The 27,779-nt window shown below is 39.1% G+C and overlaps 1 protein-coding gene across 1 annotated transcript in view; it reads left to right on the top strand.

Moving 5' to 3' along the window:
• syne1a (spectrin repeat containing, nuclear envelope 1a) overlaps positions 1 to 27,779 on the top strand; it is a 248,224-nt gene that overhangs the window by 175,590 nt on the left and 44,855 nt on the right. The window contains exons 96-119 of the mRNA XM_079830658.1: positions 3,106 to 3,279; positions 5,922 to 6,113; positions 8,392 to 8,523; positions 8,658 to 8,758; positions 10,381 to 10,537; positions 12,455 to 12,574; positions 12,680 to 12,838; positions 12,916 to 13,131; positions 13,222 to 13,323; positions 13,402 to 13,521; positions 13,607 to 13,807; positions 16,270 to 16,443; positions 16,523 to 16,654; positions 17,320 to 17,516; positions 18,863 to 18,995; positions 19,085 to 19,267; positions 20,578 to 20,727; positions 20,833 to 21,009; positions 21,965 to 22,120; positions 22,224 to 22,379; positions 24,033 to 24,203; positions 24,291 to 24,424; positions 24,504 to 24,687; positions 24,819 to 25,001. Coding sequence (XP_079686784.1) covers positions 3,106 to 3,279; positions 5,922 to 6,113; positions 8,392 to 8,523; positions 8,658 to 8,758; positions 10,381 to 10,537; positions 12,455 to 12,574; positions 12,680 to 12,838; positions 12,916 to 13,131; positions 13,222 to 13,323; positions 13,402 to 13,521; positions 13,607 to 13,807; positions 16,270 to 16,443; positions 16,523 to 16,654; positions 17,320 to 17,516; positions 18,863 to 18,995; positions 19,085 to 19,267; positions 20,578 to 20,727; positions 20,833 to 21,009; positions 21,965 to 22,120; positions 22,224 to 22,379; positions 24,033 to 24,203; positions 24,291 to 24,424; positions 24,504 to 24,687; positions 24,819 to 25,001 — 3,804 coding nt within the window. The remainder of the gene's footprint in view (positions 1 to 3,105; positions 3,280 to 5,921; positions 6,114 to 8,391; positions 8,524 to 8,657; positions 8,759 to 10,380; positions 10,538 to 12,454; positions 12,575 to 12,679; positions 12,839 to 12,915; positions 13,132 to 13,221; positions 13,324 to 13,401; positions 13,522 to 13,606; positions 13,808 to 16,269; positions 16,444 to 16,522; positions 16,655 to 17,319; positions 17,517 to 18,862; positions 18,996 to 19,084; positions 19,268 to 20,577; positions 20,728 to 20,832; positions 21,010 to 21,964; positions 22,121 to 22,223; positions 22,380 to 24,032; positions 24,204 to 24,290; positions 24,425 to 24,503; positions 24,688 to 24,818; positions 25,002 to 27,779) is intronic.

Below are 27,779 nucleotides of genomic sequence, written 5' to 3' on the forward strand. Positions count from 1 at the left end.
TTTTATTCCCGCCGTAGTACAATTGAAAATGTCCTGGAAAAGTACTGGAAAATGGTTGCTGAAAAAGAGTGGGAACCCTGTAAAACTTTGTAACCATGTATGAATGCATATTTGTCATTTTAAATTAACGTATGGCTGGTGGTGGTGCTTTAGATATTGTTGGTCATTCAGTGTTTCTGTAAATAAAATGGATAATAGTAATAGGTAATATAATTAAAAGGTAATAATACTACTACTACTAATAACATATTACAATGCACTAAAGATTGATGAGCTGCTGGGTTCATGAATATTACTCATGTTGTCTCTCAAACTGATTTGCTGAAATCGAAACAATAGATAATTAATAGATGAGAGCCAACCAATGAGATTGCTGTTTGTGCATTAGCCACTATCAGAGAAAGCCGAGTATCTTCAGCTTGTTCTTAAAAGCTGAATAATTACAAATGAACTCTGTTATTTTGACAGGAAAATACAACAAAGAATATCGTTTACATGTAGCGGTGTCGATTCTGTGTGGTATGTAAGACTCACAGATCGCTTGACAGATAGCGAAACTCTCAAGTGCTCAGTCAGTGTTCAGAGAGTGAAAATATATCTATGCTAAACTTATACTTAGCCTCTAACACACACACTGGCGAGTAAAATCTAGCAATTTATTAGCCAGTGGCAAATATTATTTAGTGAAGAGTGAAGATTTAGTCGTATATGCAAGTGATTTACTCGCATTGTAGAGGGTTGAACTATCAGCACCTCTCTCTGATTAAAACCACTAATTGCAGATCGTAAACCAAATGACAGACAAGCCTAAACAAATTCCCAGGAAGCATAATTAAAGAGGGAAAGAATAATACTGGTAGGATGTTTTCACGCTTGTTTTGCAGCAATGGCAATGGTGTGAGTTTTAGTGTTTAGAAAGCTTCTCCTACTTTACACTGACTTTGAATTTTTTGAATTTGAATTTATTTATTTGATCAGTGACAATGCACAGAAAAAACATTAGTCTAAAAAAGAAGAGATGTCATGTGCCAGGTTATAGCAAAAAAATGCTAATTTCCACCCGCAGTCCCTGGACAGGTAGATGTTATAGGCCCTACGTACAGAAGTTCATAAAACATATACAGAATAATGCATAAAATCATTACTTCACTCACATCATAAAAACACACTCCACTTCAGGAATCTATCACTCACTCACTCACTCAGAATATACATCATTCATATGATAGTCAATTTAGTGCGTACAAATTTGCTTCAATAATAACCACTGTTTGGTCAGGCGTGTAAATGTACTATAGTTTGTGCACAAAATAATTTTGTTTGGAAGAATATTCCAAAGATTCGCTACTTTATAAAAGAACGATTGTTGACCATATGTGGTTCTACATTTTGTAACTCTGCTCTCTCCTCTGACTGTCGACCGTGTGGTTCTAGAAATTCTCTCCGAATTTAATGTGACAAATTTTCTCAATGGGGGAGCAACAGTGTTATGGATAATTTTAAATAAAGCAGAAATTTGATTATATTTAATAAGATTTTCAAATCTCAGGATGTTATATTTACTTTGTACTTTACAGTGATGGTACTGGCGAGGCTTCTTATCATGTATTTTTATGGCCATTTTATACAATGATTAATTTGGCTTATTTGGCTTCACCCTTGTACGGTCTTCGTTTGGGAATTACACTCAGGGTCTTTGGTGTCCACAGACCCCAGGCAACAAAATGTAATTTTGTAACAAAACAATTGGGTTTTTTTTAGAACAAATGAAAATTTTCTTTGTTTATTAATGTTTTTACTCAACATCTGTGCAGTTTTTGGAGTATTTATAATCATTTTTAAATGTATATAAATACATTTTACACTTTATAAAAGACCCAAATTTCTAGCTTTCATTCATGGGGAGAACATGGATAATTTGACATTGGTTTAGTGTAAGATTTTTGCCCTTGTTTTGGAAAATACAGTTTTAAAATAAAAAAAATACTTTTATCAGTAAATGGCTGCAGAGCTCCACTATGTGCTATTTGACTGACTGAAAGACATCTTTTCACACCTATTTTTCAGTTGGATTCGTATCTAAATGTTATAAAATCACAATTATAACAATTAAAATTAATTAATTTTGTCAAGGTTTAGCATTTTTTTGTAATGAAAAAATCTTTTGTTACATTATGATTACAATCAAACCTGAAGAAGAGAAGAGTTGGAGTCTTTAGAGTTTATCATTTATTTCAAACTTCTGATTTTCTTATAATTCTACAAATTTTATCTACACTTCAGTTACTAACTGTAACAGAACAAAAATTTACAGAAATGAACAGTTATATTACATATTGAGTAAAGAATACACAACATGAACATCAAAATTCAATGAACTGAACAGCAATAACAAATGTATTCCTGTATGTGTGTGTGTGTGTGTGTGTGTGTGTGTGTGTGTGTGTGTGTGTGTGTGTGTGTGTGTTGTGTGTTGTGTGTGTGTTGTGTGTTGTGTGTTGTGTGTGTGTGTGTGTGTGTGTGTGTGTGTTGTGTGTGTTTTGTGTGTGTGTGTGTGTGTGTGTGTGTTGTGTGTGTGTGTGTGTGTGTGTGTGTGTGTGTTTTGTGTGTGTGTGTGTGTGTGTGTGTGTGTGTGTGTGTGTGTGTGTGTGTGTGTGTGTGTGTGTGTGTGTGTGTGTGTGTGTGTGTGTGTGCGAGAGCATGATCATTTTGCATTGTGGATGTTTTATGCATTGTTGGAAGTGTGCCACTTCATTTCTGTATGCGTGTTCTGTGTTGTTTCTGTTTTTGAGGATGAATTTTGTCCATTTTCTAAGCGGGGTCTCCAGAGACCCTGAGTGTGGCTTTTTTTTGTCACACAAACATAAAAACAGATATCAATTATCCAATTATTGTTTTGATTTGTAGATCTTGAGAGTGTTGACAACCGTACAAAGTCTCATGTCATTTGGACAAAGGGAACATTTTTTTTAATTTGAGCAAACGTCCTCTGGAGTCAGAAAAGACCCAGAAGACCCTAGTTAAGAAGAGCCAACAAGAAACAACTTATCACGTACCCTTGCTTTTTGCATATTCACTTTTGTGCATTCATTCTCTGACCCGCAGGAGCGATTGAGCGAGCAGTTAGAAGAACAGAGGCAGGAACAAGCGCTACAGCGCTACCACAGTGAAGCAGAGGAGCTGGACAACTGGCTGCTCAGCACACGGGCCACACTGAGCTGCGCCCTACAGCCACACCCACAGGACATGGACATGGAGGAACAGCTGATTGACTGCCAGGTAAGACACTAGGGCTGGGAAATACATGCCACAATATTCTTACATTTTACTTGATAAAATTATGCATACATAGTATACAGATTTTTTTTATAGGAAAATGATTCACTGAAATGAAACAAACGAGTGTTCTTTTGATCTTGTACGACCTCACTTTTTGAAATGAACTACTGGAAATGATGAAACTTTTTAATAGACAAATATTAATAAATATATTGATTATTTGTTTCTTCTGCCCTATAGTGTATTTTCAATGCAAACTATTAGGCTTCTCTCTTTTTGGGTTGAACAAACATTTGTTTTATTTCAGATAACATAGTTTCAGAACACTTGTTGTGCACTTTTTGAAAAGCCGGTTCTGAGTTGTTATAGTTTTGGTTATAGTTTTTCTCTGGCATGTGAGCAGTCAATTCATCAGATTCAGTCACTAGAGTGGGCTGCAGTAAATCTACTTATCTGTGATGGTTTTGTCCCGTTCTGTTGGTCATTAGGATTAGGGGTTTCTTTTTTCCTGCAGTCGTGGGACGTCCCACAGTGCATGTCTGCATTTCTTCAAGGAGACACAGACATGTGTCTTTTGTGTTGTGATTAGAGGGCTGTAGGGATCAAGTTAACCTTTAACCTGAGAGTTAGACTCTTTGTGGTAAGTCAGTGTGGCCCTGACCTTTAGTTCAGTTGATATCTTACTAGTGAATGTCACAGGCTGCATTCAGGCCCAGCTACCATGCAGGCCCATCCCAGCAATCCTGATCTATTCAAAGTTTAGATTTTTAAAAATGTCTTGATTGTTTTAATTCTTAGTAGTGCACTAAAGTCTCTTGACTAGTGTGCATGTAGTATGGTAGAGATCTAGATGTCTGAAGACTCGGTTAAGCAGCTTAAGAAGATTATCAGTCACTGCATACACACGTCTCCTGTTTACGTATTTGTTCACACACACCTTCTGTTGTTTTTGCATGTAGGGTGACACATATCTGACAAAAAACTAATCCACAACTTTATCTTTATGGTAAACTCATCTGAGAGTTTTGTTGCTTGAATTTACAAAGGTAGCACCTAAAATAGAACTTTGTCTTAAGACAACAAAGATATTTTACCAAACCCGAATCCTGATTGTTAATTTAATGTGATTAATGTCTGATTAAATTGAATCAAAAGTGTTTGGCTTAAAGGGGTCATGAACTGCATTGTTTTATTGTTTTATAATGTTTCCTGTTTTTACATAAAAAATTGTCATAATTTAGAATTAAAAGACATTTTAGCTGATTTTAGCCTCTAATTTGAACGCTCTGTTTGAAGGGGCGTGTCTGCTGTGAGACTTCAGTGTAAACGCCCACTGCTGTGATTGGCTGCTGTGAGACTTCAGTGTAAACGCCCACTGCTGTGATTGGCTGCTGTGAGACTTCAGTGTAAACGCCCACTGCTGTGATTGGCTGCTGTGAGACTTCAGTGTAAACGCCCACTGCTGTGATTGGCCGCTGTGAGACTTCAGTGTAAACGCCCACTGCTGTGATTGGCTGCTGTGAGACTTCAGTGTAAACGCCCCCTGCTGTGATTGGCCGCTGTGAGACTTTAGTGTAAACGCCCACTGCTGTGATTGGCTGCTGTGAGACTTCAGTGTAAACGCCCACTGCTGTGATTGGCTGCTGTGAGACTTCAGTGTAAACGCCCACTGCTGTGATTGGCTGCTGTGAGACTTCAGTGTAAACGCCCACTGCTGTGATTGGCTGACGTCTTTGCATTGTAGACAATCATAGACATGTTGAGCTCATGAATGCAGGATCTCGTCATTCATTACAACTCGATTTCTACACACTAACGAATGCTTTCATCATAACTAACAGTGCAAACACAATGTAAATAAGAGATTTGTTGATTATTACAGGAGTTTTGGCGCTAGTCCAGAACTCAGTCACTGATAAACTGATAAACACAGAGAATCATTTCGAAGTTGAGCGTTTAGTCACTGGTTTGATTTACTGACACAGACAAAGAACATCTGACTGTACATGAATCATTACATATCAGAATCACTGATCTCAGATCAGGCATTAGAGTTAACACGGTTACTGACATGTTGTGGCATTACTGTGAGTCCAGATTATAAAAGTCTGTTTGCAAAGCCTGCGCCGAAATTACGACTGATTTACTAAAGAATTGTGTTAAAGAAATGTAGCGAACACAAATAAATAATGCTCAACTGAGACATTCACACTGATGAGAATAAATAAGCACATTCCTAGCATTAGGATCCTTTGGAAGGGAATGTTATTTGTAGTCCATCCTGTATCGCTCTTCTCTCCTTGTCATCTCACTAACACTCCAGTGGGCGGAGCTAAAGTTGTGATGATGAAGTGGGCGTTGATCTTCTTCTGCAGAGGCGTCTTTCTCCATCTATTACAGGCTTATTCCACAACGAGTCGTTCTCTGGGCTTGGTTACAATAAAAGCTGCTTTTGGACTAACAAGGACGTTTTCAGGATATTCTTATAGTATAAGATGACCTCTTATATGTCAAAAGCTCAAGGAAAATTAGATTTCTCAGTTCATGACGCCTTTAATGTTAATAGCGCAAACAATCCTAAAATATGAATCACATTGCTGAATCATATCTAACCAATTTAATGTCGTAATCTTCTGATCTAGAACATGTTACTGGAGATCGAGCAGAAGGTGCTGTGTCTGTCTGAGCTGTCCGTGCACAGTGAGAGTTTGCTGATGGAGGGGAAGGCCGGGACACGGGGCGACGCTGAGCAGCTCTCCCTCAAACTACACTGCCTCAAATCCAGCCTGCTGGAGCTACAGCGCATCCTCCAAGACAAGCAGACCCACATCCAGGTAGCGTTCATTGACAAAAGAGCCGCCAATGATTTCTATAACTGAGTAGAATTAGAGAAAATGCCAGCGGTCTGAAAAACTAAGAACAGCTGGAGGTCACTGGCGTCAGTCAGTGATTTTGCCCACACACACACACCCCACTAAAAACACATCCTCGCCTCAATGGATGCATTGTGAACAGCGGTACAGAAGAATGCCAAGCGCTGTTCATTGTTGTGAAAGATGTTCCACTGCTCTCCATCTGAAACAAAGACCTTTTACAAATTGTGGGGCTAGTCTGGAATTTTCTCCCAGCTCTGGCAAATGAGACTTGCTGGTGACGTGTTAAAACCTGATGCGAGCTGATGTGGGTCCATCTCCTCATGACTGACCTTAAACCTCTACTTACCTTACTGAAAATATGTTTTACCTTTAGTGTGTGTATGTGTGTGTGTGTGTGTGTGTGTGTGTGTTCATGTTTTCTATCCCAGTGGGGACTTCAACCTGAATGCACACTGACTCATAGGGACTCGTGTCACTGTGGGGATCTACATTGAGGTCCCCATGAGGAAACAAGCTTATAAATCAAACACAGAAAGTTTTGTGTGATGGGTAGGTTTAGGGTTAGTGTGTGTGTGTGTGTGTGTGTGTGTGTGTGTGTGTGTGTGTGTGTGTGTGTGTGTGTGTGTGTGTGTGTGTGTGTGTGTGTGTGTGTGTGTGTGTGTGTGTGATGGGTAGGTTTAGGGGTAGGGTTAGTGTGTGTGTGTGTGTGTGTGTGTGTGTGTGTGTGTGTGTGTGTGATGGGTAGGTTTAGGGGTTGTGTGTCTGTCTGTTTGTCTATCTGTCTGTGTGTGTGTGATGGGTAGGGTTAGTGTGTGTGTGTGTGTGTGTGTGTGTGTGTGTGTGTGTGTGTGTGTGTGTGTGTGTGTGATGGGTAGGTTTAGGGGTTGTGTGTCTGTCTGTTTGTCTATCTGTCTGTGTGTGTGTGATGGGTAGGGTTAGTGTGTGTGTGTGTGTACATGTTTTTGTAGCCTGGTGGGGACTTCAACCTGACTGTAGACAGACTCATGGGGACTCGTGTCACCGTGGGGACCTAAATTGAGGTCCCCATGGGCACAAAAGCTTATAAATCAATCATCAGAGTTTTTATGAAAATGTAAAAATGCAGAATGTCTCCTGTGATGGGTAGGTTTAGGGGCAGGGGCAGTGTGTGTGTGTGTGTGTGTGTGTGTGTGTGTGTGTGTGTGTGTGTGTGTGTGTGTGTGTGTGTGTGTGTGTGTGTGTGTGTGTGTGATGGGTAGGTTTAGGGGCAGGGGCAGTGTGTGAGTGTGTGTTTGTGTGCGTGTTTGTGTGTGTGTTTGTGTGTGTGTGTGTGTGTGTGTGTGTGTGATGGGTAGGTTTAGGGGCAGGGGCAGTGTAGGGGGATAGAAAATACGTTTTGTACGGTATAAAAACCATTACGCCTATGGTGAGTCCCCCGAAGGATAGCGCACCAGACTGTGTGTGTGTGTGTGTGTGTGTGATGGGAAGGTTTAGGGGTAGGGTTTGTGTGTGTGTGTGTGTGTGTGTGTGTGTGTGTGAGGGGTAGGTGTGTGTGTGTGTGTGTGTGTGTGTGTGTGTGTGTGTGTGTGTGTGTGTGTGTGTGTGTGTGTGTGTGTGTGTGTGTGTGTGTGTGTGTGTGTGTGTGTGTGTGTGTGTGTGTGTGTGTGTGTGAAGGGTAGGGTTAGGGGTAGGGTTTGTGTGTGTATGTGTGTGTGTGTGTGTGTGTGTGAAGGGTAGGGTTAGGGGTAGGGTTTGTGTGTGTATGTGTGTGTGTGTGTGTGTGTGTGTGTGTGTGTGTGTGTGTGTGTGTGTGTGTGTGTGTGAGGGGTAGGGTTAGGGGTAGGGTTTGTGTGTGTATGTGTGTGTGTGTGTGTGTGTGTGTGTGTGTGTGTGTGTGAGGGGTAGGGTTAGGGGTAGGGTTAGTGTAAGGGTAGAGAATATACAGTTTGTAGAGTATAAAAACCATTAATCCAATGGAGAGTCCCGACAAAGATAGTGAACCAGACGTGTGAGTGTTTCCAGATGTCAATGAATCTATGTTAATTATTTGGACACTTTCTTTTTAAATTAATGGGTAATACAAACGACTAAAATTATTTTACCAAGCATAAATTTGTACGTGATATAATAATTTTGTGCAGGAAATAATAAAATCAAAACTTTTACTTAATACTTTTTTATATAATTAAAAAATTTCATCACCAACAACTTTGTCATACATTAACGTCTGTAACTGACTTCTATGTCTTTATTTAAGGGCTCACTTCAGGAGCAGGAGGACACTGAATCAGACTCGTCTCTGTCTCAGAGCCCCAATATGCTGGACTGGCTCAGTCAGGCACGATCCACACGCAACCAGCAGCATCAAGACACAGTGCAAAGACAGAGGGTAAACACTCTATATCCATAACATGATATCAATAAACTTAACCTGCACATTATACACAGCCTTTAGAAATAGTTGCATCTGATTGAGCACGACTGGATTTCGATTTTTGACATCAGCTCTTGAATATAATGCAGGAATTAGAGGAGCAGCTTGGCGAACAGAAGAAGTTACTGCAGTCTGTGGCATCTAGAGGAGAGGAGCTTCTCTCACAGAGAACAACACCCAATGGAGAGAGGTAGGTCCTTCTCACCTGTCCATTATCTACATGTTCACATCCTTCTCTAGCAAACCAGGTCTACCAATGTAACACAAATTTGGTGCGATGAAATAGTGCATTGCTAAAAGTAATTGCTATCTAGTATAGTGATACTCATATGCATATGTAAAATAACGCGATCATCAACAATAAATAGCATATGAATCAAAACGGCCTGATGTTACAGAGTGAAATGTTGACACAGGAAGTGGTTAGGACTGTGCAGCTTTGCCGGTGTTGATGAGCAGATCAAGCTCGATCTGTTTTGATCATCGTTCTGAATCTGATCCACATGTAGTCTTTGACACAAACGTGATTTTCTCAGCTTTTCGCTCAAAATGTTGCTTTTTTTTATGAAACTCACGGTTACACTTTATTTTAAGGTGTCTTTGTTACTGTGTAATTATACATTTAAGTGCTGAGTAATATTATTTAACTACATGTCCTTACTATAGGGTTAGGGTAGGATTAGGGTTTGGTTGAGGGTTAGTTGCATGTAATTATGCATCATTTATAGTTATTACTATAGTATTATAGAAGAGATAGTATTATAGATAGTGTTGATAAAAAAAAATAAAGCTTGAAGCTAGAATAAAACATTTAGAGAAAAAAAATGTATTTGTTTAAAAGCAGAGGGTCTGTTCTTTCTTTTGATATATTGCATGTTCAAAATATTCTGGGGGCCATGACATTTTTTTTTAAATGACCAAAAACGCTGGCGCTGACTGGCAACTTTTATTATTATTTTTTTTAAATGCTGGCGGGAAAAGAGTTAATTAACTTGGACCTTCCAGTGAAAACGACTTGAATGAAGGCTTTTTATCTTTTTTTCCAAAGTTACTAGCCACTCTCGCATTTTCACTGGCCGCAATTTTGTTGATGGAAAATTGTTTTATATGATTAAAGTTGACTATTGAGTGCTAAAATTGACTTGAGCTACATTTACAACCCTTTTAAATGTAAATGACCACTGTACACACCCAAATCAAGACTACATGAAATGTGTAACACTACAGGTCATTATCACAAAACATGCAGTCTATTAAGACAGAAAAAAGTGTAAAAGATAAAAACTAGAAACTAAAAAAAACTAGACCGAGAAATACTGTCTGTTTAAATATTTATTGACAACAGTGGTCAATAAAAAACGCTAGAAACAGGAGCAAAGAATAACACCAACACACTATCTTGTAGTGAAGCAGCCGTCTTCGCCCGGGTCGTCGATATGCTACCGATGACCAGCGAACACTTCATGGTTCTTTTATAGTCTTGACTTCTCCCAACCACAAAACAAACCCCATTCACTGTTTCACCAACGTGCATTCAGTGAAATGACATGATTCATATACTAGCCATTCTGGACCTGACATTCGTCAAACTGTAGGCCTTAAACCCCTCCTGTGCAAGCTTACGTTCATATTCTTAGCAAATATTGAGGATATAGAGCTGATTCATTGTGATTTGACTACTAATAATTGTCATATAATGTAAGTAGTCTGAATAAACGTTTTAATTGATTGACAGCCATATTGCAAACATACATGAAAGACGGGTGTATACAGCACGGACTCATAATGAGCTTCTTTCTTCACTGTTTGTAGTTCTCCTGCTGACCTTTCTGAAGGGGTTGATGGTCAATGGCCGGAGAGCATGAGCACCAAGGATCAAATGAGGGTCAAATGGGAGAACCTGGGCAAAGACCTTAACAACAAACTACAGCTGTCACTAAACACGATGGAGCAGGCACAATGTCACACGGTACATAATCATCTTCAACACTTTTCGACATGTTAGATGTTTGAGGATAGACTGTGTTACAGTGCCCTCCACTAATACTGGCACTCTTGGTAAATATGAGCAACGGCGGCTGTGAAAATAAATCTGCATTGTTCATCCTTTTGATCTTTCATTCATAATATTCACTAGGGATGCCACAATAATCAATATAATATTAATGTTAATACAACAACAAAAGACAAAGAGAAAATCACTCACTGCTCTTGACTGAAAAACTAATACAGTAGCTTTAATAAGGATCAGTGTATATTTTATAGTGAAGTCTATGTAGTGTTTTATTTTTACATTTATTCTTTCAATCTCATACTTAAATACTGCTGTACAGCTCTGAGCTGCCAGTGTAAATCTTTATATATATTTATTTTATATTTAACAATACACTAGGAATGTGTACAAGGGTTTTTTAAGAAAAAGTTTTAAGTCTAAGTAAGGTTTTTCAATTATTTTAAGTAAAATAAAGAAAGATAAAAATAGTCTTTTTTTTCTCCTTAACCTCTTGCTGTTCCTGTCGCTTAAAATAGAATAGCAAAAAACTAATGTGACAAGCCATCAGAACCGAACCGAACTGAAAACCGTGGTTAAAAAAACCGAGGTATGTATTGAACCATGGACTAACTGTATTGTTCCATCCCTAATATACAGATTTTTAACCTTTCATTGAAGTAAAACAATTGAGAGTGGGGGAAACTCACATTATAATATAAATGTTTTTCTCCAATGCATGTTGGCCACAATTATTGGCACCCTAGAAATTCTTATGAGTAAAATATCACTGAGGTATATTCCCATTCATATTTATGTACGACTAGGAGCATGAAATTGTCCAGCCATGACTTCCTGTTCCACAGGAGTATAAATATGAGGAAACACAAAGGCCAAATTCCCTTAATCATAATCACAATGAGTAAAACCACAGAATATAGTTCTGATGTGCAGCAAAAGATAGTTCTGTGGTCAGATCAAACTAAAAAAAGAGCTTTTTGGCACAAACACACCAGATGGCTTTGGTGCAAACAGGGATAAAAGTCCCCCATGCCCTCGGTTAAATACACCGCTGGATCTTTAATGTTGTGGGTCTGTTTTTTTGCTGGAGGTCCTGGACATCTTGTTCAGATTCATGGTATCATGGATTCTAGCAAATACCAACAGATCAAAAATCAAAACCTGACGCTTCTGCTAGAAATCTGATAATGGGCCGTGGTTGGATCTTCCATTAGGACAATGATCCAAAACAAACATCAAAAATGTGTGACTGAGCACAAAATGAAGCCGTCCCAGTTCCTGAGCTGAACCCTATAGAGAATGAGTGATGAGCTGAAGAGAAGAGCTGGAATCTGAAGGATCTGGAGAGATTCTGGATGAAGGAATGGGCTCTGATCTCCAAACTCATCAGGCGTTACAGAAGAAGACTCAGAGCTGGTCTCTTGGGGAAAGGACGTTGCAATAATTGTGGCCAACGTGAACCACAGAAAAACATTTATTTTATAATGAAATTTTCCCCCACTTTCAATTGTTTTACTTCAATGAAAGATCAAAATGATAAACAATGCAGATTTATTTTCACAGCTGCCTTTGATCATATTTACCAAGAGTGCCAATATTAGTGAAGGGCACTGTATATCCGTTCCCTCTAACTCAAAAAAAGTGGACTAGTGAGTAGATGAGTTTACCTGTCTGGTGTAAAGACGTATAATGTCCCTTACAGCCTGTGTAGTCCCATTTAGCCACTTGTTAGCAACCACCTTTTACAAGACAAGTAAAAGCATGTCCGACTTTTGGCCTACAAAAATTCCTGCATCGCTATTTTCTTGTCCCCTAAAGAAAAACATAAAAGCTGCCTCTGTGCTCCAAATAAATAAGCACCATCCTCTCTCTTAGCTATACCAGCCAGTGTCCAGTCCCTGTGGACTTTTCAGAGGGGAGCAACTGAGTCAGGATATCCTGTCACCCAGAAGTCTGTTTGAAGGCTTCAGCCAAGACCTGGAGGACTTGCCTCAGGTACTGCCACTGGACATTTTAACATGATGTTGATGAGGATTTTGTAATTCTATAACTTGTAAGAATTTGTTTTCATCTATTCGTTCTCTTGTGTCCTCCACACAGACAGGGGGCGCTGACAATAAGCGTGCTCACGCTCTGGAAAGGGCTCTCTATGAGGCGGTGTCCTCCGCTTCGTCTTGGCTGGACAATGCTGAGAATGAACTCGTATCTGGCCCAGTATTATTATCCGATGACTCTGAGACTCACCTGGGACACCTAGAGGTCAGACATGGTCATTTTATGAGATATAAAAGGAAACACTTTTTGGCACTTTATCTTATCTGCTCTTGTCTCTTCAGGGTTTGGGAAAGGAGGTAAAGAATGTCAGCGAGGAGGTTTGTAAATGTCGGGATGTGCTCGGAGGGACAGAGCGGCTATGGGATGAATGTGGAGAAAGTGTTTTGGTTGAGGAGGTGTTAGATGGTTTGGAGGGGAGACTAAAGCTGCTGGACGCCGTGCTGGAGCAGCGATGTGACAGCATGAAAGAGAAGCTGCAGGAGCTCGCGGTTTTCCAGGTATGTGTCGCTTGTATCTGGTTATTTTTATGTTTTTTCTCGCCTGGTCTTTCTCTCACAAATGCATTTTCCTCTTTGCCTATTCCACAGACTGAGTTGAGGCTGTTGCTTACGGCGCTCAGCGACTCAAAGTACCAGCTTTTGCAGAAAATGAATGCAGCTATGGATCGGCCCGCTTCGAAACAAATGGAGGTTAGTCTCGCATTCAAAATGACTGAAATGTTTGCATGACCCCAAGCAATACTTTGTTAATCGACTCAATGTAAACAGATTCTAGCAGAAGCGGAGGACAGTCTGAGGGAATTTGAACAGAAAGTTTCTGAGATGAGAAGCAGAGGAGAGACTCTGCAGCCCAGCCAGCTCTGCACTCAAGAGCTGCTGAAGCTACAGGTACACACATCTGTCTCTCTCCAGCGGTTGCAGATGCTGATTTCACGTTTTCCGTTTCACTTTCCGCTTGTGTTCTGCTGTGCAGGATGCTTATGAAGTTCTGGTGGAGATGGTGGGATCCAAACGGAGTGGGCTGAACCAGAGTTTGGTCCTGAAGGCTCAGTATGAGAGAGCTCTGCAAGACCTGGTAGATCTGGTAGACACCGCCCAAGACAAAATGGCTGCCGATCAGAAGATGAAAGTGGGATCAGTGATTGAGGTTCAGATCCTCCTAGACAAACACAAGGTACAACAGCCTCGTTTTGTGATTAACTCTTTCCCCGCCGTCATTTAAAAAAAAAAAGTTGCCAGCCATGCCAGCGTTTTTGATCATTTTCACAAAAATGTCATGGCCCCCAGAATATTTTGTTGTATGAATATCTGAACATGCAATTAGAAAGAACGGACCCTCTACTTTTAAACCGGTTTTATTCTAGCTTCATGCATTCATTTTTATCAACACTTGAATGCGGGTAAGTAAAGTAAAGCAACAAATCATGTCTTTGTCAAAGACTACATCTGGATCAGATTCAGAGCGATGGTCAAAACACAGATGGATTAGACGGAGCTCATCAACACCCCCAAAGCTTCACAGTCCTGTAGCTCGTCCTGGGTCTACATTTCATTCAGTAACATTAGGCTGTTTTGATTTATTCGCTGTTTAATGTTGGTGATAGTATTATTTCACATATGCATATGATCACATATGACATTGCTTGTTTCTGCATCTTCTTCACCTGTGTTTTGATCAGGAGATTCTGTACTCTTTCAAAAGATGTGTCATAGTGCTCCCTAGCGCAGGGGTTTTCAAAATTAGATTAGATCAAGGGCCCGTCCACACGGAGACGTGTTTAGCTGTATACGTAATTTTTTTTTTATTGTATTAGCGTTTCGTCCAGATGGATCAGGCATTTTTGGGGCCTGAAACCGCTATTTTTTTAAACCTAGAGTGGATAAATCTGAAACCGACACTGTACGCATTTTCTTGTGTACAGCCAATCCGTATATATTTTGTGAAGCAATGTGTTTATGCACATGCTCCAAGTCTTCTTCTCCATTTTTAGTGTATCTCTGTGGCAGAATTACAGCGCCACGTACTGGTCTGGCATGTATACTACATCGTTTCGAGTCGGATTCAGTGGTTTCATGTCTACGCAGATATTTCTCGAGACAAGGAAAAAAAAAAGATCTGAGATTATCTTATTAGTGTATTGGCATTGTGGGCAAAATATTACCTGAAGGTCACCATATGCCACCTTTTTTATTTAATATATCCAATCTACCAGGGTTGGGAAAAATTCAGGATCTAAGATTTGGCCCTTCTAATTATGCCTGTTTATTAGGCAAAATAGACAAACCTATACATATATAAAAGTTACAATCTTTCTCTTCCAGGAAAACAGACCAAAATATTGATGACTCTTGTCTCGTCCAATCAAATGCTCTCTAGAATGAGAATGCCCCTCTCATCAAGACCATGTATTTCTGACGAGCTGTAGTAAATAGAAAACAGTTATTTTAAATTGTAATAATATTTTGTACTTTTACTGTTTTTACTGTATTATTGACAGAGGTGGACAGTAACAAAGTATATTTAGTTGAGTACTGTACTTAAGTACACTTTTTGAGTATCTGTACTGTACTGAAGTATTATTTTTTAGGGAAACTTTTACTTTAACTTTACTACATTTGAAAGACAAATATCGTACTTTTTACTCCACTACATTTCTATCAAGGTCCTCGGAGTCAAAAGTCGTTTCTGTAGCAGCTTTGCAAGTCAGTGGATGATTTTTTTTCTTCTTTAAATGTTTTTTTTTTTTTTTTGCAAAAATGTAAATGTCTGGGAGAAAGAGAAGCATAGACATTTGGATGAATCTGAAAAAGCATGATGAAAGAGTTCAGTTCAGTCTTTTTTTTTGTGCCTCTGAGATGCCAGAGCCTGAGTACTGAATAGAGCTTTCTTTTGTGTTTTTTTCGCACTTATACAGACCAATACACACAAAATGTCAATTTTCATTTTGGAAAGTATTCACGTAAACAAAGTTGATTATGTCTTAAGTGAACGTAAACAGTTGGGGGAATATCGGATGTGTATCAGTGTGTAGGATTTGTGCATTCTGCCTTAAAGTGACAGCAGCTTTGTAAAAAGCTTTGTAACTTTTAAGTATTTAAATTAGTTCATGGTGGTCGTATGCTAGCATGTCGGATGGAGCATCACTGCCTGGCTTAAACCACCATGATGACATAGCGTGCATTTATACAACAATGCAACAATAATAAAATAATGCATTGACATAAAAAAGGAAATTTACTTTTGTATACTTAAGTACTTTTAAAAGCAAGTGCTTCTGTACTTTTACTTAAGTAAAAATAGTTTTTAACAACTTTCACTTGTAACAGAGAGAGTTGTGTACTTTGTCCACCTCTGATTATTGATTAAATGCAGCCTTGGTGAGCATAAGACACTTTTGTTCTTAATCTCTCATCTCATGCGATCAAATTCTCTCAAGAACGTATTTATTTAAGCTTATTTAGATAGGGACAGATACAAAAAAACATAGATAAACTTAAACAGTCATCTGAAGTGTTTTTAGCTAAAGCTAATTCACAACACTTGTCCCTAGTAAGGTGAACGTCAGGGCCACCTTCTTTCTGAAATAATTGATAATATAGTGATGTTTGGTTCCCTTTTATATTTTCTTCCTGCAGGAGTTTTTTCAGGGGCTAGAGACGCATGTTGTCCTGACACAGGCCTTCTTCAGGCAGGTCAGTGGGTTGGTGGTGCAGCGGGAGGTCCAGAGCCTGGAGGAAACTGTGGCTCAGGCCCAGGCTGTGCTTAAACAGGCCCACAAACGCGGAGTGGAGCTGGAGGGCATCCTGGAGGTTAGTGTTTCTCGAGAGAATAGATGCAGATTATTAAATCGGTGCATATGGAGTGAATAACTGTGTTTTGCGGCATCAGTGGTGGAGCAGGTTGGTAGGGGACTATCAGGCCGTGTATAGGCAGCTGGAGGCAGTGGAAAGCAGCATCCCCAGTGTAGGCCTGGTGGAAGAGACAGAGGACAGACTGAGGGATAGAATTACTCTATACCAGGTACAACTCTATCACACACACACTGGATCAGACACGGTTACACCATAGAATCAATACAACACCAACCATTATTTTACATTACAGACATTACATATATTGCACGATTTGTGAATCTTAATTAGAAAACTGATGTGAATTTGAATGTAAGAAAGTAAAATTATTAGGGCTGTCAAAAGATTAATCGCGATTAATCGCATCCAGAATAAAAGTTTGTGTTTACATAATATATGTGTGTGTACTCTGTTAATTATTATTTATATATAAATACACACACATTCATGTATATATTTAAGAAATATTTGCATCTATATACTGTATATACATTTATATAATCTATAATATCTATAAATATAAATGTTTTATATATAAAAAATATTTTTTTCTTAAATATATACATGCTTGTGTGTGTATTTATATATAAATAATAATTAACAGAGTACACACACATATATTATGTAAACACAAACTTTTATTTTGAATGCGATTAATTGCGATTAATCTTTTGACAGCCCTAAAAATTATACTTCTTTATTAAATAAATCATAAATTTTAATCAATTTTGACTTTTAAAAAAAAGAACTCTGATCCCAGTGGTAGATAGGTAGTGTACATTTGAAATCAAGGAAGGGTAAATCTAAAACGTACTAAACTCTCCCTCTCTATAGCGTCTGAAGGCCGGTCTGTCTGAGCGGCAGCAGCAGTTGTATAAGTTGTTGGAGGATGAGAAGAGGTTGCTTTTACATGTGTCTTGCTCGGAGCTGGAAACTCAGCTCAATCAGCTGGGAGATCACTGGCTCAGCACCACCACCAAGATCAATAAAGAGCTACACCGCTTGGACTCCACCCTCAAACACTGGATCAGGTCAGAACGCCTCTTTGTGATTCTCTACTGCCTTGAATGACTGTTAAACTGCCCCTATTATAATATTTTAAAGGCTCCTGATTTAGTTTTGGAGTGTCCTAGAACAGAACTTCCATTTTCTCATAAAACATTGCACATCACCACAGTGTTCAATGATTCCCAAACGACTCGTCGGATGAATCAGTCTCTATAAATCCCTCCTTTCTGTGAGATACTCTGCTCTGATTGGCCAGACGGCCCAGTCTGTTGTGATTGGTCTACCGTGTACAGCTCGTGTTTCAGAAGCTAAACGCCATCACCATAACTGAACTTCAGCTCTAGAGGCTTCCTAAAGCTCAGTGATTGTTCACACTGTAGAGACAGTAACGATGACGTCGATTTTACCGCATCAATCCGAGCGCGAGTCCGATGATGAAACATTGAAGAACTAGTTATTCATCCCGAACCTCCATCACAAGACGACTTGAGCAGGAGTTTCTCAGTGATACGCTACTCATTTTGAGGTTCATTATGGGATGTTGATCTGTAATCCTCAACATCAGCATTAACAAGTGTGTGTCCATCAACAAACCCATGTGTGTGTTTCTCATGTATTGGTGCACATGCGGGAACTGTATCAATAACAGCGCATACGTGAGCCCAGCACTGACGTCAATGACTGATGGAAAACAAATCTCACTCCATCCTTTCTCTTTACTCACAGTAGTAAGAACGACAGAAGATCTGCATTAACACACACAGTTTGAGGTAATAGTGGCCCACAGCTGATGAGCAGAAGTATTTCAGTAAGACAGCAATAACGCGAGTTAGCCGGAAACTTACACAATATAAAACACAAAACGACATATTTTGAACACCCAATAGAAAATATAAACATCAATAATTATTCATACTTACAGGTTGTGATTCTGAGGAGCTGGTCCAGATAAACTGACACTGACCCGTCTCTCAAGAGCAAGAGTTTTGTGAATCCCGTGTTGAACTCTGAGATTTGAGGAGCAGTCGTCAGTAAAAGGATGATTGAGGGTCAAGTTGTTCACGAGCGGACGGCGTTATGCAAATGTCTTTTCCGTAACGCTGTGAGATTCAAACATCAAGCGACTCGTTTAGGCGGTTCTGAGTCGATTCTTTCTTTTGGGAGATAACTTTATTTATCGTGCACTTTCGACTTTACAAATTCGCAGAACGTCTACATTCACAAACGGTGATATTACACACTGCATGAAAGGGAATATTAGAAAAAACATAATAGGGGCACTTTAAGTAATATTTTCTACTACCTTGAATCTTGCCTAATTGTTTATTCAGTTATTGATATCACATGGTGTCTTCATATTTCACTGTAGGTATCAGAGCGAGTCAGCTGAGCTTAGCCAATGGCTGAGTTCTGCTCTAGACCGCCTGGAGTTCTGGAGCACACAGTCTGTTACTGTACCTCAAGAGCTGGAGACCGTCAGAGACCATCTTCATGCCTTCCTGGTGAGAACGCCCATAAATATCCTGCTAAAAGAGGCTTAGGTCTCACTTGACTTTCACAGGCACACTCTATATCATCTCTATATCTGCAGGAATTTTCCAAAGAGGTGGACGCCAAGTCGTCTTTGCGCACATCGGTTCAGAGCCAGGGAAATCAGCTACTCCGGTTGAAGAAAGTGGACACGGCGGCACTCAGGGCAAACCTGGCCCAGGTAGACACACAATGGGCTGATCTTCTCACTCGTATCCCTGTGGTCCAGGAGAAACTCCACCAGGTATGATGACGGGCTGGTTGCACTGGCCCATTTCAGTTAACCCTCTGGGGTTCTTCGGGTCAAAAATGACCCGAAGCGTTTTATAAAAAAAAATTCAAAATCGTAGCTTCATCGGAATGGTCCGAAACTTTGTGACTTTATTGGAACTTGGTATATGAACACCCAAAAAAATTGGGGACAGGATTTGAAAAGTAAGTGGTCGTAAAAAAAATAGTCACACTCAGGACCTTCGGGTCAAAAATTATCCCCATAGGAAATGAATGGGAAATTGGCAAAAATACGAAAATACAGAGTTTTTTGTGTGCATACAATCTACAAATCAGCCAGGATGCAGAAAAAAGGACTCAACAGTGAAGGGGTGAATCTCTAAAACATCAAGAGTGCAAAACAGAGAAAAAAACTCACACACACACACACACACACACACACACACACAAAAACACAATTAGCTTTTGGAATGGCACACGTTCATTTGTGTGTGCGTGTGTTTTTGTGTGTATACGTGTGTGTGTGTGTGTGTGTGTGAGTTTTTTTGTCTGTTTTGCGCTCTTGATGTTTTAGAGATTCACCCCTTCACTGTTGAGTCCTTTTTTTCTGCATCCTGGCTGATTTGTAGATTGTATGCACAAAAAAACTAATTTCCCATTCATTTCCTATGGGGGTCATTTTTGACCCGAAAGTCCTGAGTGTGACAATTTTTTTACGACCACTTTTCAAATCCTGTCCCCAATTTTTTTGGGTGTTCATATACCAAGTACCAATAAAGTCACCAAGTTTCGGACCATTCCGACTAAGCTACAATTAAAAAAAAAAAATTCTATAACGCAAGATCCACTATAGTGGTAAAAATGTGCTATTGCGTGATAAAAATGCTCAATGTGTCCACCGGATGGCACCAATCTCATTTAAAAAATTGCTTTCATGAGGCCTAGGCTTGACTCTAAAATGAAATACAGCTTTAATAAAAAAAATAAATAAATAAATTGTATATATATATATATATATATATACATTTTTTATTATATTCAATGAAAAAATGGGTCATAATTAATGCACAAATATTAATTATAAATCATAAAATGATCTCAAAACACCAAAAAAGAAAAGAAAAAATATTATTGAACAAAAATATATTTAATTGATTTTACTCAAATCTTTTTTATCTTAATCCCGCCCTCCGGGTCATTTTTGACCCGAAGGTCCTGAATGTGACCCATAAATGAAGAACCCCAGAGGTTTAAAGAAGGGTGCGGAAAATGAACAGCCTCGCGTGGTTATGCTAATAGCTCCATTCATGTTGTGACAAACAGCTGCAGATGGAGAAGTTGCCATCCCGTCATGCAATAACAGAGCTAATGAGCTGGATATCCCTGATGGAGAATGTCATCCAAGAGGACCAGCAGAAGATCACCGGGGCAGTGGGATCTGAGGTTGTGCAAATGTACCTTCAGAAATACAAGGTAAGAGGGGCGTTGTATTCAATAGAATAAAACATGGAATTAGTCATTTTGTACCGCATGAGCGATACCAAATCTCTCTCTGTCTTTATTGTCCTCTCTCAACAGGGTTTTCAGATTGACCTGTCCTGTAAGCAGCTGACTGTGGACTTTGTGAATCAGTCAGTTCTGCAAATCAGCAGTCAGGACGTGGAGGGGAAACGCAGTGACAAAACTGACTTTGCCGAGCGTCTTGGGGCCATGAACCGCCGCTGGCAGATCCTGCAGGGACTCGTTACAGAGAAGGTTAGAGGGTCATGTAGAAAATTCTCAAATTTTGCTGGAAAGGTTTTAAAGTGCCCCTATTATGGTTTTTCGAATACTCCCTTTCATGCAGTGTGTAATATCGCTGTTCTGCAAAGTTGTAAAGTCGAAAGTGCACAATAATCTAAACCACCTATACAAGTTGAGTTTCCGGCTAACTCGCGTTATTACTGAAATACTTCTGCTCATCAGCTGTGGGCCACTATTACCTCAAACTGTGTGTGTTAATGCAGATCGTCTGTCGTTCTTACTACTGTGAGTAAAGAGAAAGGATGGAGTGAGATTTGTTTTCCATCAGTCATTGACGTCAGTGCTGGGCTCACGTATGAGCTGTTATTGATACAGTTCCCACATGTGCTCCAATACATGAGAAACACACACATGGGTTTGTTGATGGACACACACTTGGTAATGCTGATGGTGAGGAATTACAGCTGCAACATCCCATAATGAACCTCAAAATGAGTAGCGTATCACTGAGAAACTCCTGCTGAAGTTCAGTTATGGTGATGGTCGTTTAGCTTCTGAAACACTCGCTGTACACGGTAGACCAATCACAACAGATTAACTGGGTCATCTGGCCAATCAGAGCTGAGTATCTCACAGAAAGGAGGGATTTAGAGAGACTGATTCATCCGTCGAGTCGTTTGAGAATCATTGAACACTGTGGTGATGTGCAATGTTTTATGAGAAAATGAAAGTGTTTTTGACCTTTGATGCATGTAAGCCTGTTGTAGGAGCCTTTAAAATAGCATAATAGGGGCACTTTAAACAATTTTTTCAATTAGACTTTTTACTCAAATTGTTTTAATAATATATTTTGCAATTAATACATTTAAAAAAATGGCAAAAACAAGTGTTTTTACAAGTGGAATATGACTTTTGGACCCCAGTTTTATGTCCTTTACCTGTAACCGGTGCCTTCTGTGTTTTACAGATTCAGGTTTTAGAGGGTCTGCTTAAAAGCTGGTTAGAGTATGAGAATGTGGTTCAGACCTTGAAGACCTGGATTGGTGTACAGGAAGAGAAACTCAAAAAGAAGCACAGGATCGAGGACGTTTCCTCAGCCCAGAATGCACTTAAAGATTGTCAGGTAGATACACTACATGGATTCATGAGTGAAGATTGCATAGATAATCCCAAAATGTGCTTTGTTGTTTTGAAAGACTGATCCTGACTGTGTCTGTATATGTTAGGAAATGGAAGTGTTGGTAAAGGAGAAAGAGAAGGATCTGGAGAAGGCTGAGGAGAAAGGATGCTTACTAATCCAGGATAAGAAAGGCGAAGCCGGCTCTGTTATTATGGACACCCTAAAAGGTCTAAACCAGTCTTGGGCCAATCTGGATCACACGGTATGTTTCACATAATGCATTTCAATAAAGCGACTAGTTTTGGCATTTGTAATCTTCATGATTTTACAATAAGGTTCCATTTGTTTACCATTAGTTAACTACATTAACCTGAACTAACTATTGAAAATACTTAATCAAATATTATGTAATGGCTTTTCGGTATCATGAACTAACAATGAACAATTGTATTTTATACAAAGATCAATAAACACTGTATCAAATGTATTGTATCAAACACTGTATCCAAAGTTAGTTAATGCATGAACTAATGTTAACTAATGGGATGTATTGTAAAATGTAGTAAACCATTTACAGTATGTTTACCTCGAATTTGCTTCCCTGAATTGATTCATAAATATTGGGATGTGATTTTTGAAGCTGCATCGCTCACATAATAATAGACAGTGGCACAAAAAGTGGGTATGCGCTATATGCGCCAAAACGATAGTATGAAAAAAAGTTTTTTTTTGTTGTATTTTCTATATGTAGCTGCTGTTGTGCGTTTCTAAATAATTTCTGTATTTCCTCAATATTATATAACATTTTAGAGGACTAACAGGCTAGAGTAAGCGCCCTCATAAGATTCCATAATAGAATTTTGGATAATAATGGAATATCGCGAGTGGGCGCCGGTGGCAAGGCAAAGTGTTCATATACACTTGGGCGGGCGTCTGATTGCGCATTGACACGTCAAAAGCGTGCGATTTGACAGCAAAACGCTCGTCCTTACCACAAAAATGTGCATTCTTATAAGGTGCGCTTTGGGGGTCAAGGAAAACGTGACCCCAGAGCGCACGTTAAGAACGCGTGCTTATATGGTAAATCGCGCTATGAGTCTGACAAAACGCACGCTTTTAACGTGTAGGCTAAACAGGTAAACCAAACAGGCAGTGCAAACTTGTGTTTGAAGTATCCAAACAGACTAAAGAACGTACTCTTTCCTTGGTGTTCTCAAAATTGCATGCTTACTTTTTAGGGCACACCTCTTATAAAGTAAAGTTACATATTGTTGACCATCTTTTTAAGTCATTACACTATTTACCATGATATACTATGGCTGTTATAAGAATTGAAATCAGTATCAACAAAATCCATCTTACCATTTATCAAAATCCACTTACACTGTAATTACAATTGCCTAAATAATGTCATGAGATTTTTAGATTTATGTTCTAAATATAATATTTTAATTAAAGAAATATGAAATTATTCCAGGCCTATGAAACTATAAACTGCCAGTATATTTGGCGGCGTGAGTGGATTCTAGAATCATTCAACTAATTCGTTCTAATCAACTGTTCAAAAACTGTGAATTATTCGAGAACGAAACCTATACTTTTTTTATCTATTTTTGTTGGAAAAATAGAGCAAAACTGTAAAAAATGACAACTTGTTGTTTATTGAACTGTTGTATGAATTTCATATCGCATTTTGCAGTCGTGCTGATATAGGCTACTCTGGAAAATAGCACTCTTGCTCGTATGATATTGCTTAACTCATAATTTCCTCTTTAATTACTTTCAAACAAATGTTTATTTTTATAAAACCTCTGGCACTGGGTAGTTGCGCCCCTGATAATAGACACAATATATACTATCACCAGAACTTGCAGCCTGATGATCCGTCTCAAGTGAGGTTTGTGTGTAATTGCAGATCGGGCAGCAGACGGTCAGTCTCCGGTCAGTGCTGGATCAGTGGAGTCTATATAAACAAGCATATGAGGAGATTCAGGGTTACCTGATGGAGGGACGTTACACCATCTCTCGCCTGCGCCTTCTCACAGGCTCCCCGGAAGCCGTGCAGGTTCAAGTAGAGAATCTCGAGGTGCCTAGCATGCCACAAACTGAATGAGGTGTCATTAGCATTATTAGGAGCAAGAACCTAAGATGACCTAAGATTTGTGTGTCTCAGAGTTTACAAGATGAGCTGGAGAAACAGGAGAGCAGTTTACGGAAACTGGGCTCCATAACCCAGCAGCTGCTGAGAGATTGTCATCCCTCGGTGAGCGATTCACTCAACACAGCACTGGGTGATGTCAATCTCAGGTGAGTTTCAAACACCCATAGTAACTAATGAAGACACTGATCAGTACAAAGTGATCTGAAATCATCGATCTGCTGTCAGGTGGAACTCGCTGCTGGAGCAGATCTCAGATCAGCTGCGGAGGAGCAAGAGCCTGCTGCAGCTGTGGCAGCGGTACAAAGCGCTTCATGCTCAGAGCAGCACCGACATCCAGAAACTAGAGGAGCATGTGGAACATCTACTCAAGAGCGCCACCCACAGGGACATCACAGAACTGGAGGTGAAGGTGAGGATTTATTAATGCATGGAAGGTTTGCAAGCCTCTAAAATATGTGTGTTTGTGCTAGTGACACAAAAGTATGTAATCATTTGGTAATTCTGACGACTGTGCGCATTATAAAACTGGCATTTCTTTAGGGGCTTATGGCGGCTGAGGGATCCGTGGAGTCTGTCCTGCAGCAGCTGGATGAGTTTTCAGAGCAGCTGAGGCAACAAGTGGAGCCTTCTGCCATGACAGCCTTCCACACCGACCACCTGTCACTCACTCAGCGATTAGCAACAGTTGGACGTGCCCTACAAAGACAGCAGTCTCTGCTAGAGGTTTGGATGGTTCAGATTCGACCTTTTACACAGACATTGAACTTTAAACGGAACATTTATACTGTTTTCCCACATTTATTTTAATGAAATATATACTGCCATTTAAAAAAGCTTGGGGTCAGTAAGTTTATTTGATCTTTTGGTTTTAAAAGTACAGGAAAAACAGGAATATTGTGAAATGTTATTACAATTTAAAATAGCTGTTTGCTATTGTAATATATTTTCAACATTTTATTTCCTGTGATTTTTGAAAATTGGCTCATTTTCCACTCCTCTAGAGTTAAACAGTTGAGTTTTATCGTTTTTTAATCCATTCAGCCGATCTCCGGGTCTGGCGGTAGCTAGGGTGGCCATTTCCATAACACCAAAAACGAGGACACTTTGCGGCATTTAGTGAAGCAAGAATAATTGCATAGGACTCTGGTGTACTCGCAACTACAATACAATTTTGTCCATCATATCGTTGGTATCGTGATACAGTGATTCTGAAATAGCCTGCTCTATTCATTGCCAGGCCATTTGATCTACGATATATCTTGAAGTAGACCTATGTGTAGGAGGCAAAAAAGTGTTCACAGTATTTGTATTTATTCAAGAAAATGTGATGTCTGTTTCAAAAACTTACCACTGAGATGAGCCTTTCTAGCAAAGTGCACAGTGCCTGAAAACATAACATTTCTGGACTTTAGGAAATAAAAGCAATCCGGCGTATAGCGTTAGTTCTGGCAGGGCAAGTTAGTAAAGCTTGCTTCAGCTGACTGTCAGCTGATCACGACTACCTATAGGGATACGATACCTATCACAGCATGCATATAAAAGCTCCTTCAGTATCATCAGCTGCTATCGCGTTCTTCGGAGCTAATTACCCTCCTCCATCCCCAGCTCCTCCACTCGTCAGTCAGGATTTGTATTCTGATTTAATATGACATTAATGCTATCTGCAATACATTGTTTGCTTCTTTTCTGTTTACCCTAAGGCTAGACTGCATGGATGAGCAGGGAGTTATTGCCCAGAACAGAACCATACCGCCAATCTAAACTATGCTAATTGTCTATCACTTTGACGATAGTGATCCTGACAGAAACACATAAATAAACAAATAATCTGTCTCAGTGCCAAATCCATGAAAAGCGTCTCTACTGCTTTTTGATATAAATTTGTGCTCTTTTGTCCATTCCGGATTAAAAGAGAACGTTTCAGTTTTCGTTATGATATGACGTAGCCAGCATGTCGTGGAGGCTTTTTTTACGTCTTTAACCAATGATATATCAGATATTTATTTGACACCGCTTTCAGCAAATCATTTGTTTGACCAGAGATCTTACGGCATTAGACGCTATGCTGCTGCGTCCCAATAAAGATTCTAGAGCGGGGTTTTTTAGCAACTTTTCATCGCAACTCCAAAAAGGAGGACAGACGAGTTAAAATCCGGACGTATGACCACCCTAGCGGTAGCACTTTTAGCATAGCTTAGCATAGATCATTGAATCTGATTAGACCGTTAGCATCTCGCTCAAAAATGACCAAAGAGTTTCAATATTTTTCCTATTTAAAACTTGAATCTTCTGTAGTTACATTGTGTACTAAGACTGACGGAAAATGAAAAGTTGTGATTTTCTAGGCCGTGTTGTGTAGTTGCAGAGTTACAGCCGGCAAATTAGGTTGTTACATTGGTTATGTTGACAGAAGTCTGAGTTGAACTCTGAGTTCTCTTCCTCGTCTTTTTGCACAGCACACAAACGGACAAATACACACAAAAATACGTCAAAATATTATGTTTTAAGACAGTTGAAAAGAAAAGATGGATCCGTGCAGCTCTTAAAGCGACGGGCAGATTTTCCTGATCCATCTCGTTAATCAAACAAAAGACAAAATTCACTGAGACAGAATAACTTTTGTAACTATATTTGTAATGTATAACCTATATTGTATTAAAAAAGTGTAGTGTTATTTTACATTTGATTACAGTTTCTGTACCTAAACACCTGAACATTTTTATTTCAATCGTATCTTTGTTAACTTGTATTTATTTGTGCAATTGCTAATTTGTTTATTTGTTATTTTATGAGTGTTTCTTTAATGATGCTTGAAACGTATATAAGTTAGGCTAGTTGTTTCTGCTATGGTATTTTTAAACCATAGGCAAAAGTTCCTAGCCTTTTTTCTTTCGTGGTATTTCAGCTACAATTAAATGTCTTGCAATAAGACGTAGAATAAATGTGAATGATATCTAAGGTTTTTTTTTACCTTAGTGGAATCGAAATGAGGAAATCTGAATCAAATTTTTTCTTACCACAATTTTTTTTATTAGTTGTTTAATAATTTTAATAGAACCGTAAAATGTCTTACAAGTCCCAAACCTAATCATTACTCCAGTCTTCAGTGTCACATGATCTTTCAGAAATCATTCTAATATGATGATTTTATGCTCAAGAAACATTTATGATTATTATCAATGTTGAAAACAGTTGTGCTGCTTCATATTTTTGTGGCAACCTTGCTACATTTTTCAGGATTCATTAATGAATAGGAAGTTTAAAAGTTGTAACTGTCACTTTTGATCAATTGAATGTATTCTTGATAAATAAATGTATTTGTTTCCTTCAAAAAATAAGTCTTACTGCATCCAAACCTTTGAATGGTAGTGTATATTTAAAATTAGACACTATAATTTTCACTCACTTTCATCGTTTTGACACTCTTGCGTGTGTGAATTGCATTTCACAAATGCCAGACTGCAAAGCCTGTCAAATACAAATGTGTTTTGTTCTTTCTTC

The sequence above is a fragment of the Gobio gobio genome (genome assembly GCF_949357685.1).
Source record: "Gobio gobio genome assembly, chromosome: 12".
Taxonomy (NCBI): Eukaryota; Metazoa; Chordata; class Actinopteri; order Cypriniformes; family Gobionidae; genus Gobio; species Gobio gobio.